Source organism: Cricetulus griseus, chromosome 7 (genome assembly GCF_003668045.3).
Source record: "Cricetulus griseus strain 17A/GY chromosome 7, alternate assembly CriGri-PICRH-1.0, whole genome shotgun sequence".
Taxonomy (NCBI): Eukaryota; Metazoa; Chordata; class Mammalia; order Rodentia; family Cricetidae; genus Cricetulus; species Cricetulus griseus.
In genome coordinates, this window is record NC_048600.1 from 114,168,290 (window position 1) to 114,183,940 (window position 15,651).

General features: G+C 49.1%; 1 protein-coding gene and 1 pseudogene across 1 annotated transcript; one reads left to right on the forward strand and one right to left on the reverse strand.

Moving 5' to 3' along the window:
* The first annotated feature begins 14 nt into the window (after window positions 1-14).
* Window positions 15-6,153, forward strand: Tubg1 (tubulin gamma 1). Its single transcript, XM_027428113.2, has 11 exons — window positions 15-171; window positions 485-597; window positions 793-960; window positions 2,373-2,441; window positions 3,272-3,351; window positions 3,976-4,102; window positions 4,284-4,370; window positions 4,473-4,622; window positions 5,018-5,170; window positions 5,245-5,406; window positions 5,756-6,153. The coding sequence occupies exons 1-11, from the start codon at window positions 123-125 to the stop codon at window positions 5,951-5,953; spliced, it is 1,356 nt and encodes a 451-aa protein (XP_027283914.1). The 5' UTR covers window positions 15-122; the 3' UTR covers window positions 5,954-6,153.
* A 7,131-nt stretch (window positions 6,154-13,284) lies between these two features.
* Window positions 13,285-15,295, reverse strand: LOC100751160 (annotated as a pseudogene).
* Between the last annotated feature and the right edge of the window lie 356 nt (window positions 15,296-15,651).

Genomic DNA, 15,651 nt, shown 5'->3' on the forward strand with positions numbered 1-15,651 from the left:
TTGGAGCGGAGGAAGTTCAGGGGGCGGAGCGGGTTGTTTGGCGCCTGCGTCTTGCGGCGAGCGCGCTAGCGGTCGGCGGCGCTGCTGGCGGGAGAGGCTGCAACGCCGATGTCTGAGGAGCGATGCCGAGAGAAATCATCACCCTACAGTTGGGCCAGTGCGGCAATCAGAGTGAGCGAACTTCCAGACCCTTCGCAGGTCCCTTCGGTCCAGTGGGCCCCTGCAATGAGATCCGAGATTCCGTCTGCCCTTCCCAGAATCGTACTCCCCCCACCCTCCCCGAAAGGCGATCCCGGACCCTGTGCCCAGCTGCCCAAAGCCAAAGGGCCTTCCCCTGTGCAGTCGCTGGCCTAGACACTTAGGGAGTCGTAAGGTTAAATTTCTGATCCCTAGACCCATGCGTTCAGGACCCCACTGCGTAGTTATTTGGAACCTACCCAGACCCACGTATCCTTTTTCTTCCCCGCTTGCCTCCTTCTCTTAGTTGGGTTCGAGTTCTGGAAACAGCTGTGTGCTGAGCATGGCATCAGCCCCGAGGGCATCGTAGAAGAGTTCGCCACCGAGGGCACTGACCGCAAGGACGTCTTTTTCTACCAGGTGCCCCCCAGTCACTTGACCAGGACCCCAGGGACCTGAAGGGACTGGCAGCGACCTGGTGCTGGGGAACTCACTGGGCAGATGGGAACAGAGTGGCTGTCTTAAGGAGGGAGGGCCTGCAGGAGCCAGAGTTGGGAGGAGCCAGGACTTGACCCATTCTGGCTCACTGGGCCCATCCTGGCTTCCCTTTGACAGGCAGACGATGAGCATTACATCCCTCGGGCCGTGCTGCTGGACCTGGAGCCCCGGGTGATCCATTCTATCCTCAACTCCTCCTATGCCAAGCTCTACAACCCAGAGAACATCTACCTGTCTGAGCATGGAGGAGGAGCTGGCAACAACTGGGCCAGTGGATTCTCCCAGGTCATTTGCTGTCCCCTGCAGGGCTCTCAACTAATTGGGTGGGCACAGGCCCTGTGATTTTCTACAGATGAAACTGGGTCAGAAATGTCTGAGGGCTCAAGCAAGACAGACATGGATTCAGGAGCCATCTGGAATGCTAAGAACCCATTCTAGCTAGTGCTGTGTTGCAGTCCATTCTAAGTACTTTATATGATGGCCTCATAAACCTCTGAATAACCCTAGAAGTAAATACTGTGTGTCTACTGCCTTTTATCTACTTTTTCATACTCAAAAAGCTCTGAAACCAAAAGATATTTCAAACTTTGCTTAGCAAAACCAGCGCTCAAAGGCTATGTTTATGTTTCCATTCAAGTTATTGTCCTTACTCTGTTTCACTGCATATTTCATTAGCCTATTTGATAATGTACCTCAGACCTCCATAGTTGTATTTGTATTTGTATTGTTTATTTTGGTTAGAACCAAGTCAGAACCCAAGGCTATATATATACATATGATATATGACAAACTTACACTGGTGATCTATACATCCCCAGCCTTGACATGGTCTTTTTGTTTAATTTTTATTTATTTATTTACTTTTTTTCGGGGGGACAGGGTTCCTTTGTGTAATCCTGTCTGTATTGGAACTCTCTTTGTAGACTAGGCTGTCCTTGAACTCAGAGATCTACCTGCCTCTGCCTCCCAAGTGCTTGGATTAAAGGCATGTGCCTCTACCCAGCTAATAGGCATTTTATGTACATATATATAAAACTACCTTTCACACACCTGAAATACTTTGATTTCTAAGAATATCCAGCTCTTCATTCTACAGATGAAGAAGCTGAGATGCATGAATCTTCCCAAATTCACATAGCTAGGTAGAAATGAGCTACAATAGTAAAGATGGTCGGGGTGAGTAGCTCATTTGGTAGAATGATGGCCGTATGTATAATCTAGGACTTCAGTCCTTAGTAACTGCATAAAACTGGACCCAGTGGTACATACTAGAGGAGAAGGCAGGAAGATCACGATGCCAAGCTTATCCTCGGCTACAAAGAGAATCTGATGCCAACCTGAGCTGCATGAAACCCTGTCTAATTGTAGAGCCCTTCCTAACACAAGAAGGTCCTGGGCTCACTCTCTGGTAATGAAAAACTGTATGTGATTGGATCATCTGGATTGGGGTGTAAAGTTCTTGCTTGTAACCACTGCTGAGGTACCTCAGTGCAAAGCATGGTGGCATTGATCTGTATAAGAATCAAGGATGGCTATTCTGAGGTCAGAGGGTAGCTATGATCTGTATAAGAATCAAGGATGGCTATTCTGAGGTCAGAGGGTAGCTATGATCTGTATAAGAATCAAGGATGGCTATTCTGAGGTCAGTTCTGGTCCTGTGATTCTGTCCCCCCTTACCCATCTCCATGTTTGTCTAGGGAGAAAAAATCCATGAAGACATTTTTGACATCATAGATCGGGAGGCAGATGGCAGTGACAGTCTAGAGGTGAGTGTCTCAGGAATGTCAGTGGATCGAGGCTTGGCAACACCATTTAGAAATCACCTGTTGGAGGCTATTGAGATGGCTGAACAGGTAGTGATGCTTGTGTTCAAGCCTGACAACCTGACTTTGATCCCTAAAACCCATAACAAAAGGAGAGAACTAACTCTGAAAGAGTTGTCTTCTGATCCCTGCACATATACAGTAGCATACATACAAAATAACTATTGTAATTTTTTTAAGTGACCTGTTAGAGTCTCCTAGGCAATGAGGGGACTTGGGAAGACAAGAGTCTAAGACATTGTAGGATGTGTCTAGTTTGAAATCCTGCCACAAGGGGCTAGAGAGATGGATCAATGGTTAAGAGCACTTGAAGAAGCCAGCCTGGGATACAAGAGAACTCAATTCAAAAAAAGAACACTTAGGGGGCTAGAGAGATGGCTCAGAGGTTAAAAGCACTGACTGCTCTTCCAGAGGTCCTAAGTTCAATTCCCAGCAACCACATGGTGGCTCACAACCATCCCTTATGAGATCTGGTACTCTCTTCTGGTGTGCAAATATACATGGATTAATTAAAAAAAAAAAAGAACACTTGCTGCTCTTATAGAGTACCTGGGTTTGGTTCCTGACACCACATTGTGGCTCACACTCATCTATAATTCCAATCCCAGGAGATCTCATGCCCTCTTCTGACCTCCACAGGCACCAGGCTCACATGTGTGAACATATGTATGTGCATGCATGCAGGCAGTCACATTAAATAAGTATAAAGTTTTAAATTAAAATTAAATTCTGTCACTAAACACCCGGACACTGATACCATCCTTCCTGTGCAGGGCTTTGTGCTGTGTCACTCCATTGCTGGGGGGACAGGCTCTGGCTTGGGCTCCTACCTCTTGGAACGTCTGAATGACAGGTAAGCCTGTGTTTGGGGGAACTACTTGGAGATAGGTCCTTCATCTTTGTTTCCCTAAGGCGCTTGGGGCCCTGCAGACATACCTCCCTATTTTCTGGAGCAGTAAAGAGCCCTTCTGTTCCCTCCTACCATGAGGATAGTAAAGGTACTGGAGAAACCCAGTAATACTCCTGGGGGTCAGGTCCTGGAATGTAAGCCCTTCTTTGAATATCCAAGGAATGTGTTCAGGTTTGGAACCTAGGATTTTAGAGTGTCCCTTCCCTTGCCCTTTTGGAGTTATATCTTTTCTTTTCTTTTTAAAGATTTTATTTATTTATTATGTACACAACATTCTGCTGCCGTGTATATCTGCACACCAGAAGAGGGCACCAGATCTCATTACAGATGGTTGTGAGCCACCATGTGGTTGCTGGGAATTGAACTCAGGACCTCTGGAAGAGCAGTCGGTGCTCTTAACCCCTGAGCCATCTCTCCAGCCCCTGGAGTTCTATCTTTTCAAAACTTAAACCTACCTTTTCTATGATCTGTGGCCCCATCCTAATTCCCCCATCACAGACAAATGCTCCTAGACATGTTGAGAAAATTGATGTTCACCAACTCTGTATTCTTCTCCTAACCCAACAGGTACCCCAAGAAACTAGTGCAGACATACTCCGTGTTTCCCAACCAGGATGAGATGAGTGATGTGGTGGTCCAGCCCTACAACTCCCTCCTTACACTAAAGAGGTTGACCCAGAATGCAGACTGTGTAGTGAGTTCTGGATTCTCCTTCCTACTCCCATCTCCCTGTCTGTTTATTTTCATTGAGCCCTAAGCTTGAGAGAGTCCCTTTTAAATGTGTATTTCTGGCCATTAGGCTCAAGGCTAGACTCCAGCGATCTGATGATCTATCTTATCTCCGTAAATCTCCAACACTTTGCTGTCCCTCCCAGGTGGTGCTGGACAACACGGCCTTGAACCTGATCGCCACAGACCGCCTGCATATCCAGAACCCATCCTTCTCCCAGATCAACCAGCTGGTGAGTCCCACTCCTGGAATGGAAACCCTCTGCTAGAGGGTCCTCAGAGGAGGACCGTTCCACCTTCATCAACTCCCATAATACGGTGTCTCCCGTTCCCAGGTGTCCACCATCATGTCAGCCAGCACCACCACCCTGCGCTACCCTGGCTACATGAACAATGACCTCATCGGCCTCATCGCCTCCCTCATTCCCACCCCTCGGCTCCACTTCCTCATGACTGGCTATACCCCTCTCACCACGGACCAGTCAGTAAGAGCTCCCACAGTGTCCCAGGACCGTGGCCTTTCTCTTCTCCCCGCTGTACCGTGAGCTGCCCTTTGCAGCTCTTCTCTACCCCCCTCCCCAGCTTCTATTCTCAGGGACTGACACTGGGCCACTTCCCACTGCCTTTGGCTCCTGCAGGAGCAGTGCTGATTGGGAATCTGCTTCTGTTCATGCAAGGGCTGGGTTTGCTGAGCTGAGAGCCAAGGTCCTGACCCGTGGCAGAGACTCAGCACAGCCCTGATGGTCTAAAGACGTTCCCCAGAGACCACGGCACCTCCAAGTGATGGGGACATAGTTGACCCCTCTCCTGTGTCTGCCCATGCATCTCCAGGTTGCTCCCTGGCTGCTAACATGATCGCTGTGAACCCTCCTTCCCTCAGGTGGCCAGTGTGAGGAAGACAACCGTCTTGGATGTCATGAGGCGACTGCTACAGCCCAAGAACGTGATGGTGTCCACAGGCCGGGACCGTCAGACCAACCACTGCTACATCGCCATCCTCAACATCATCCAGGGGGAGGTGGACCCCACCCAGGTAAGGGAGGCCCCATCACCCTGTCCTCCTGCCCAGAGGGTGGAGGAGAAGCAACCACCACCCTGTCCACCTAGGTCCACAAGAGTCTGCAGAGGATCCGGGAAAGGAAGCTGGCCAACTTCATCCCCTGGGGCCCAGCCAGCATCCAGGTGGCCCTGTCAAGGAAGTCCCCCTACCTGCCCTCAGCCCACCGTGTCAGTGGGCTCATGATGGCCAACCACACCAGCATCTCCTCGGTGAGCACAGTCTCTTACTGTCTTTGTGTTACCAAGAACCAAGCCCAGGGCTTCGGGAATGGTAGGCAATGCTGCTGCCATGGAGCCACACCCCTAGCTCCTGCCACTCTGTTCCACTGTCTACCATCATGAGCCTCCCCAGTCTGTCCCTAGTCTGTGTCCTGCGCTGGGTGCCATTCTGAAGTGCTCCTTCTCTAGCTGTATAAGCTTCCTATGCTTCACCTATTTGCATTCCTGCTGCCCCGCTCCTGGCATCTGGCTGTGGAGAGTAACCCAGCTGTGGTTCCCTGACTCTATGGGAGTGATTCTCTTGATTTCTTTGTCACCTCTGCTGTCTTCACGCCTTAAGCTCTTTGAACGGACCTGTCGCCAGTTTGACAAGCTTCGGAAACGGGAGGCTTTCATGGAGCAGTTCCGGAAGGAGGACATCTTCAAGGACAATTTTGATGAGATGGACACCTCTAGGGAGATAGTGCAGCAGCTGATTGATGAGTACCATGCAGCCACACGGCCAGATTACATCTCCTGGGGCACCCAGGAGCAGTGAACGAGTCCCCAGGACACAGACCCTCATCTGCCTTACTGGTTGGCCCAGGCCCTGCCTAGCTGACTGCCCCTCAGAGCACAGATCAGGGACCTCAGAAATCACTCACAAACACATATACATGCGCTGTCCGTTGGCTTGGGCATGGGTTTACTTCTTCTCTGAGAGTATTTATCTTTAATAAAGCACTGGATGTAAATCAAGTCACCGGTCTCTTTGGATTCAGGCTTTGGAGCTGGGGACAGTGATGCCTGTTCTTTCTTCATCACTGAGGTTTCCTCCCACACTTCAACTCTGGGCCGAAAGTCACCTCCAGCGTTGCCTTTAGCCTAATTGTGGAGGACACTGGTAGCTCTTGACCCTGCTTGAATTCTTTTCCATAATAAAAAGAACAGCAGATAGCATCTTTTCCTCTGCCCCACCTCTGGTCCCAGTCCCTCCTCACTGTTGCAGGTAAACATTCCAGCACTTCACCTTCCTGGTGGTTGCAACAGCATGCCTGAGGCCACCACACTGCTTACCTCTAGGCCTTAACCAGGCAAGCCAGCCTAAGTGCCTTTCACCTTCTGGCCAGTAGGGTAGTGCTGGAGAGCCAGTCCCAGAAAGCCTAGACCAGAGTCTAGGGAACTTCAGGACACCATGTCCAAGACCTAGACTAAACAGAGCCAAAAGTTGTTCCATTGCCAAGATCTATAGTTTTGTTCTCAATTGGTCTTCATTTATATGAAGTTACTGCATTTTAATCCTTTTGTATGTGATTATGGCTACTGTGTGAGCCTCAGGGCAAGTGTGGAAGTCGGACACAATTTGAGAGAATAGATTCTATCCTACCATGTGGGTCTCAGGGAATAGAACTCAGGTTGTTGGGCTGGGGGGAGGGGGCAAGCCATGTCACCACCCCACTGTTTTCTTTTTTAAATTATTTACTTTTATTTTAGATGTAAGGGTATTTTACCTGCTTATATGTGTGTGTACCACATGCTTGTAGTGCTGGAGCAGCCAGGGGAGGGAGTCAAGTTCCCTGGAAGTAGTGTTTCAGACAGCTATGGGTTGTGTTAGTGCTGGATATTGAACCCAAGTACTCTGGAAGAGTGCCTAGTGCGCTTTAACGGCTAAGCTGTCTCTCCAGCACTCCCCATTTTTTAAAATCCCAGTTATTTAAAGGCCAGTAGGGGGAAGATCACAGACAAATGGTGAATTAACGGCTCTTAAGACCTTAGGATCCAAAGGGCAAAGCAGATTTTCTCTAGATGTGGAGGACCGTCAAGGGCCCCACTAAATTTCACACCCCACAGGTAAGAACTGCAATAATCATGAACATTGAGTATGTAGCTTTGTTTAATCGCATTACAAGCCTTTGAAGTGAATTTCATTACCAATCACATTTTATAAATGAAGAAAACAGCAAAGTGGATTACGGAGTCACCCAGCTAAGTGCAGAGTAGAAGCATGGTAGGCTGTGACTGACACCTGTGTTTGTCTGTTCTTAACCAGAAACCAGAAAATGTGCTGGTTTGAACAAAAATGACCTGAGACCCACAGGGAGTGGCACTTTTTGAGGTATAGCCTTATTGGAGTGGATGTGGCCTTGGGGAAAGTGTCATAGGGGGTGGGCTTTGAGGTTTCAGAAGCTCAAGCCTGGTCTCATGGCTACTGCCTCTTCCTGCTGAACCAAATGTAGAACTCCCAGCTACCTCTCCAGCACCATATCTGCCTGCGTGCCACCATGCTTCTCGCCATAATGAAGATGGACTAAATCTCTGAACTGTAAGCCAACTCCAATGTTTTCCTTTTTTAGAGTTGTCAGGGTCATGGTGTCTCTTCACAATAGAACACTAAAACAGGGAAGCATTTTTAAGTTTTACTTATATTTCTGTATGTGTATGTGGATACTATGTGTATGCCTGGTTGCCCATGAAGGAACCAGTTTCCCTTTTGGCAGCCATAATGGCCGAACATGTGCTTCTATGACCTTGTCCTAGAAACTAGAAAGTCAGATGCCTGTCTCGTGACAAGGAGCCAATCAGAAGTCAGCTGGTGGCGCTATGCTTTACGACCCTGGGTGTGCTTTACGGACAAGCGCACAGCAATGACGTAGAGAGCATAGCAACCACCCTGGGAGGGCCTATGAGCCATAACAACCAGTTGACCAATCAACACAGGGCAAGCCCTCCAAGCCTGGAGGCACACCAATCGTGAGCCTGTGCGTACCCCTAGACACTCCCCTTACGCTGCCCTATAAGATCTTTTGGGAGGCCCTAGGAGCCGTCTTTTCTAGCCATCCGCCATGGCGGGTGGGTGAAAGACCCGAGCTAACATGGGGTTAGCTCGTTAAATTACAATAAAGCCTCGTGCAGTTTGCAACAAGCTCTCGAATCTGCCTGGTGATTGGGGTGACCGCGAACGTGGCCTGGGACCCCGAATACTTGAGTTTTCGGGGGTCTAACAGCCCACAGAGGCCAAAAGGAGTCAACATTGGATCCTATGGAATTGGGTCCCATGTCACTGTATGCCACTATGTGGGTGCTGGGAACTAAACCCAGGTCCTCTGCAAGAGCAACAGTATTTTTAGCCTCCAGCCCCTCTTTCCTTCTGTTGAGATTATGTTACACTATCCCAGCTGACCTCAGACTTGCTGTGCTCACCCTGCCTCTGTCTCTGTCTCTGCCTCTCTCTCTCTCTCTCTCTCTCTCTCTCTCTCTCTCTCTCTCTCACACACACACACACACACACACACACACACACACACACTTGGGTGGTGCTGGGGAGCGAACTTAGGGCGTGTGTGAGCTAAGCAGCACTATGCCAGTGAGCTACACTCCTAGCATTAGTTCATCTCTACCCATTGGCACTGTGCTTCCTTTTGTAACTTCTAGGCTAGTATGGAATCTACTCATTTCCGGGGGCTTTTGGAGCCATGAGATAAGTCTATGGTTTGCAAGGATGTGGAGACCTTGAATACAAAGAAAGCACATTTGATCCTTGTCTTGGGAACATCAGCTTTAAATGGCCTCATGGGGTGACTGGTAATGTGCCTGTCCTCAGGACATTCTAGCAAATACTTCACTTCGTGCTGGGTTGGGAGACTGATTCCATGGAAGAGCCTAGTCTGAGAGTCAACAGGGGAGCCATATACAAGCCAGCCCCTCATGATGAGAGGAAACACTTGCAGAACTAATAGGCAGGAAACCAGCAGTCAGAGCCAAGTTTCAGACTGCCTTAGGAATGAGAAGTCTGCCATCCTGTCCTACCACAGTCAAAGCAGCCAGCCTGCTCCTATCCTTTGCCAAGACCTGCAGGGACAGACAGCATGGTCAGCGTTAACCATCTGCCTGTCCCCTATCAGAGAGGAAGGTGACTTGTGTGAAAGCCAATGTGCACCTGGTCTCTGCTCAGCTCACCTCCTCCCCTCCGTCTGCACCCCTCGGTGCTCGGCATCACTACTCTCCATTTGCTGACCTTAATCCTGATGGCCAAACTTTTATCCTTTGGGATCTCTGCATAAGTGGTGCTGAGTGGATGATCATACGGGGTGGGGGTGGGGTGGGGGGCCACCCAATGTAGTCAGGTTACTGAATGTAACCCAATGTTTCCAGGCTGCAAACAATCCCTAAACCCTCCCTTGCAGGATCCAGTTAAGGCAAGTATAGACTCCCGGGTTGTAGTAGGCATGATGACACATGCTTTAATCCCAGCAATCAGGAGGCAGGTGGATCTCTGAGTTTGAGGTCACCCTGGTCTACAGAGCAAGTTCCAGGACAGCTAAGACTACACAGAGAAACCCTATCTCAAAAAAAAAGCTAACAAACAAAAGAAAAGAGAAAAAAACCTTTGCATAGCAGTATGTCCACCAGCCCACGCCTGAGCAGGGAGGGGTGACTCTGAAAAGATGTCTCCTTTCTCTGACTGGTGAGCACCAGGTGTTAGCAGCATGGAGGACACTTTAATACCAGCCTCAGTCAGGCCCCTCCCCCAATGCTATTTCCAGATCACCCAGCACCCCAGACAGGACAGCCCCTCCCAGTTCCTGGCCGGCAGCAAACCCCAAACTGTGTCAACCAGAGGGCAGTGCAGAGGCCAGGTGGAAAAAGAGAGGCCTCTGGGAATCGGGGCAGCAGGTGGTACGGGTAGTGAAAATCCTTGTGGTCAGAGATACTGCAAGGCACAGATAGAAGTGTCCTGGCTGAACGACAAGGATTGCTGTGAAGAAGCTGGAGAGAGTGAGCGAGCGAGCGAACAAGCAGAATGCCTTTAACCAAAGGACAAGAGAAAGTTAGCTATTGAAAGGTGATGTTCTCAGAATACTCCATGGGAGGTGATGTAACTTCAGGGGCCCTGGAACGTGGGTGAGACAGCACCGGAGCAGGAAGCACGCATCCAAAAATAGACTTGTGTAAACGAAGTAAACGAATCTGAAACACAGCGACAGTAACTTTGGAGAATGTGTTGAGGTTAGGTCAAGAGGTGACCATAGCCACTAGACAAGGAGTTGGTAGGTTAGTTAATCCACTGGGCTTCATCCAGGGTCTCCACAAGCCATAAACATTCTAGATCTGCCTAGAAAGTGGCACTCCTCCATGGGCAGAGTCAGTTAAAATCCAAAAGACAACACACCCTCTAGCAATGGCCACCTCCAAGCCTCCTCCCTGTCATATTCCCTCTGCAATATGTTAAACAAGGAAGTATTCTGAAAAAGTAACAAAAACACTTAAGATTGGTGTTCTGGGAGCTGGAGAGATGGCTCAGTGACTAAGAGTACTTGTTCTTACCAATAACCTGGGTTCGGTTCCCAGTATCCACATGGCAGTTCACAAATATCTGTAACTCTGATTCCAGAGGATTTGATGCCCTCTCTGACCTCTTCTGACCTCCTCATGCACCAGGCAGGCACATTGTGTATATATATAGAGAGAATATAGAATATATATATATATATATATATATATATTCAGACAAAACACTCATACACATAAAATAACTCTTTAAAAAAGAAAGAGCTGGGCAGTTGTGGTGCCCACCTTTAACCCCAGCATTTGGGAGGCAGAGGTGGGCAGATCCCTGTGAGTTTGAGGTCAGCCTAGGCTACATGTGAGTTCCAGGACCAGCAGGGCTACACAGAGAAAGCCTGTCTCAAAAAACAAACAAACAAACAAAAACCAGCAACAACAAAAAGAAACTGAAAGGCTGGGCAAAGAGCTTAGCAGACAAACACTTTGATGAGCATGATGGCTTCCTGTGTGACTCCCTGCAAACTTCCCTTATGCCAGTCTCTTTACCTCTGTGCCTCAGTGTCCTCCTTCAGTAAAGACTTCTAAAGAGAGAGGGAGAAAGTATAAAATTCTATAGAAACTTCTAGAGATCCACAGCATGCCAGCAAGGTGTGCAGCTAACACTCTTAATGGCTTGTCTGTCTGATTTTTTTTTTTTTTTTTTTTGGTTTTCTGAGACAGGGTTTTTCTGTGTAGCCAGCCATGGCTGTCCTGGAACTCGCTCTGTAGAGAAGGCTGGTCTCGAACTCAGAGCTCTGCCTGACTCTGTCTCCTGAGTACTGAGTTAAAGCCATGTACCACCACACCCATCAATAGCTGTATGTGTATTGCTCAGAGAATTTGTGGCTTTAGAAGATTATCTTTTTTTGTTTTTTGTTTTTTGTTTTTTTTTTGGTTTTTCGAAACAGGGTTTCTCTGTGTAGCTTTGGAGCCTATCCTGGCACTCTCTCTGAAGACCAGGCTGATCACAAACTCACAGAGACCCACCTGCCTCTGCCTCCCGAGTGCTGGAATTAAAGACCTGAGCCACCATGCCTGGCTCTTTTCTTCCTCTTTCTTTCTTTCTTTCTTTCTTTCTTTCTTTCTTTCTTTCTTTCACAACCTAATTTTAAAAAGAAAGGAAGCAAGCTCTTGCTGTGGAAGCCTGATAACCTAAATTCAATCCCTGCAGCTCATTCATAGTGTAAAGAGACAACCAACTCCCAAAAAAGTTGCTGACCTCTGACTTCCATACATGTACCATGACATGTATTCTTGCTCTCTCTCTCTCTCTCTCTCTCTCTCTCTCTCTCTCTCTCTCTCTCTCACACACACACACACACACACACACACACACACACACATACACACACAAATAATAAGTCAAAAAGAGAATTAAAACATAGTGTGACTCATCTTATTTTATGTGTATGAGTGTTTTGCCTGCATGCATGTACATGAGGCAGACAGCATTGGCTCTGCTGGAAATGGAGTTATGGATGGCTGTGAGCTGCCATATCAGTGCTGGGAACCAATCCTCAGTCCTCTGTAAGAGTAACAGTGCTCCCAACTGCTGAGCCTTCTCTCAAAGCCTCTAAATGACAAGTTTAAAAGCTAATAAAAACTGAAATTTGGCTGCAGGGTTAAGCTTCATAAGGAGCCCCACCTAAGGGGTTCTAGTTTTCCCGGGTGAGGGAGTGTGGGATTGCTACCGTTTGTTCCTGAGCCCTTTACCCTGCAAGGCACACTTGCACATACACTAGTTATCCGGCCCTTTGAGGAAGGATATCTGTCATTTATCATCAGAAGGAAATGGGCACAGGAAGATAAGGAACTTCCTTAAGTTCACACACTGGTAAGTGACACACTCTGGACCTCAGGACCTCTGGCTCTAAATCAGGACACCCTGCCGACCTAGTGTCTAGGAAGCACTTGGAAGCATTGGGTCTGCACAAAGTTGGAGGTTCTTGAGCTGGGAGGAGGCATGGGGGAGACGGTGCTTTAGATAGTTCAGTTCACCTGGAACTGCCTCGGAGAATGTTGTGATTTAAATCTGGAAGGTTCCCTAGACTCATGTTTTACACACATGGTCCACAGCTTGTGACACTATTTGTGTGTGTGTGTGTGTGTGTGTGTGTGTGTGTGCGCGCGCGCGCGCGCGTGTGTGCGTGCGTGCGTGCATGTGAGAGAGAGAGAGAGCATTTTGCCTGTAAGTACGGCTGTGCACCATATGTGTGCCTGGTGCCCATGGAGGTCAGACACGCACAAATAAAAACATTGCTAAAAGACTCATTGTCTTGGGATCTCAAATCAATACTAACAATCCCTGATGGCAAAGAATTAAGGACATTTAACAGACAAACAAGCAGAAGAATGAAAGCCCAGCTTTAAATTTGTATTTAAATTTTTTAACTATTTAATATTTAATATTTTTAACTATTTCTACACCTTTATTTCTCTGTGTAAGGAGTAGGGAAAGGAATAAAATAAAAATGACACAGTTGACACACACACAAAAAAACCATGGTTGGGGGGTCTGAGAACAGGTGGAGGTATAAGTAGATGGGTGGGGGTCCCTATTACAGCAGCAGGAGCCAGTGACCTAGGATGCTCTTGCACTGCCGCAGCCCCTTGGGAGGCAGACAGAGAAGTTTCTCCAGGCTACAGAGAGGAGGAATGGTGCTGGGGGAGGGGCCTGGGGTCAGACCATGCACAGGGAGTGACAGTCTTCGGCCCCCACCACCTCCCTATGGGAGGTACGTGATGGGGGTTGGAGGGTGGACACCAGAGGCCAGCAATTGTTCTTCTTCCAGCATCAGGCAAGAAACAGAACAGTCAAAGCCTCCTGGGCAAAGTACTTGACAACCACATCCTGGTCTTGGGTCAACTTCTCCAGGATGGGCTTGACTTCACTCTGCAAGTGTGCTGTTGTCAAGAATGGGCCCTATCTTCTGTAGGGATTTGGCCGCATTGAAGCTGACATTAGCGACTGAGTCCCAGCCATACAAAGAGCCATGGACAACGTGTGCATGGTGGTGATATCCTGTCCACAGACCTCAGACGGCACATTGATGCAGACGAGTGTAGTCAGTCATTCAATGCAGGTAGTTAGGGTCTCTAGACATGGCTAAAACCTTGCGGATGATAGTGGCATGGGCCCTCTCCTTCCCGAACTTCTCCAATAGCTTCTTGAGGTTGCTGGTGGCAGCCTCACAGACAGCATTGGCATGATCCACCAGCCAGGCCATACACAAAGAGTTGAGTTTCTCATCAAAAACTTCCACACCCAGCTGGCCAGCCAGCAGAGGCATGCACTCAATGATGGCCAGCCACACCTGCCACTTGGCACCCTCAGCCAGCTCCACAATGGCAGGGAGCAGGGACTGAGAGAGCCGCCGGATGCCAGTCACCTCGTTCACACAGTCCAGACTGGAGATGATGTTCAGTTGCACCTTGAGACACTCATCCTTTAGCTGAGCCAAGAAGAGTGGCAAGAAGTGTTCAATGGTGGTGTCTTTGCCCTGAATGGGAGAGAGGCCCATGATGACTGAAGCCAGTGCTGACTTGAATGTTGGTTGGCATCTGATTGGCTCCTTGATGCAGGGCAAGATCTGGGTCATAATCACATTCTTGCAGCAGTCAGCTGAGAGGTTTTCACAGAACTCTTTGACCTTGTGGGAGGCTGCGGCCCTCACCTCGGCCTCACAGTCCTTCTGGAAGGCGGTTTTTGGAAGGCGGGCACCAGATCTGTCTTGGTGATCACAGGCCCTACTGCTTTCTGGAGCTCTGTGAACTTGTGGGCCCCCATGTATCGGACACGCCAGGACTTGTCCTCAGCAGCCTGGCGCAAGGTGGGCATCACTAAGGCCTCCAGGTCCTCCTGGGGCAGAAGCTGGGTGATGTTCACACATGCCTTCACTGCCAGCAGCTACACCGAGTCCTGCTCGTCAAAGGCCAGGTTAGAGAACATGGGGATGATCTCACTCTTGACATTGTGCAGCTCCAGCACCTTGGCAAACTCCCCCAGCTTGGAGGCTACAGCCCGCTGCACCATGGGGCACAGGTTCCAGAAGTACTGTCCAAGTTCTGCCTTCACAGTACTGGATACCTGGGGGTAGCAGACCGAGAAGAGGCCGCAGGCCGAGGTGTGGGAGGTGAACCAGTCTCCACCGGCCAGCCGCTTTACCAGAGGCACCAAGTGAGCCTCTAGGTCGGACGGTGAGATGGCCCGTAAGGATCCTACCGCCTTGTCTCTCATCACTCTGTCTCTTCCACTGTGGCCAGTGACTCCAGGGGAGGCAACAGGCAGGGCACATACTCAGTTCCCCCAACCACAGTGGTGAAGGTTCCCAGTTGTTCGGCCAAGGCCAAGAGGACCTCATCTTCATCATAGATGGTGTCTGTAAGGAAGGGCAGGAGCTCACCTCTGGTCCGTTCAACCCCAAGGGTTGCCTGGTATGCACAGAGCTCTGGGTTCCATCCATTGACACACATAAAACTGGGCAAGATTGCTGGCCTGCACTGCCAGCAGTCCTGACACTCACTGGGAAGATCCAAAGTTTGTGGTTATCTACAGCCACATAGTGAGTTTAAAGCCAGCCTGGGCCACATATCAGGGCCTCATTTTAGGGAGGAAAAAAAAAAGTTTTTATGAAATCCATGAGATACTATTGTTTGTCCCTTGTCACTGAGCTTATGTCAGTGGTACATACATTGGGACAAAGGTGGCAATATATTTTCTCTGAGACTGACACAGGCGGGTCCTCTTGCTCTCACCTGTACAATCCCACCTATGGTTCCAACCCAGAATTTATGCGCCTTCCCCCCAGCCGAATGGGTCACTCAGGACACCCAGACCACCGAGAATAGTCCGCTGCTTGATTTGTCACTTTGTAACGGTGGATGAAGAGATTTCCGGTGGGCCAGCACACTGTTCTGTGTGTCCAGTCTCCT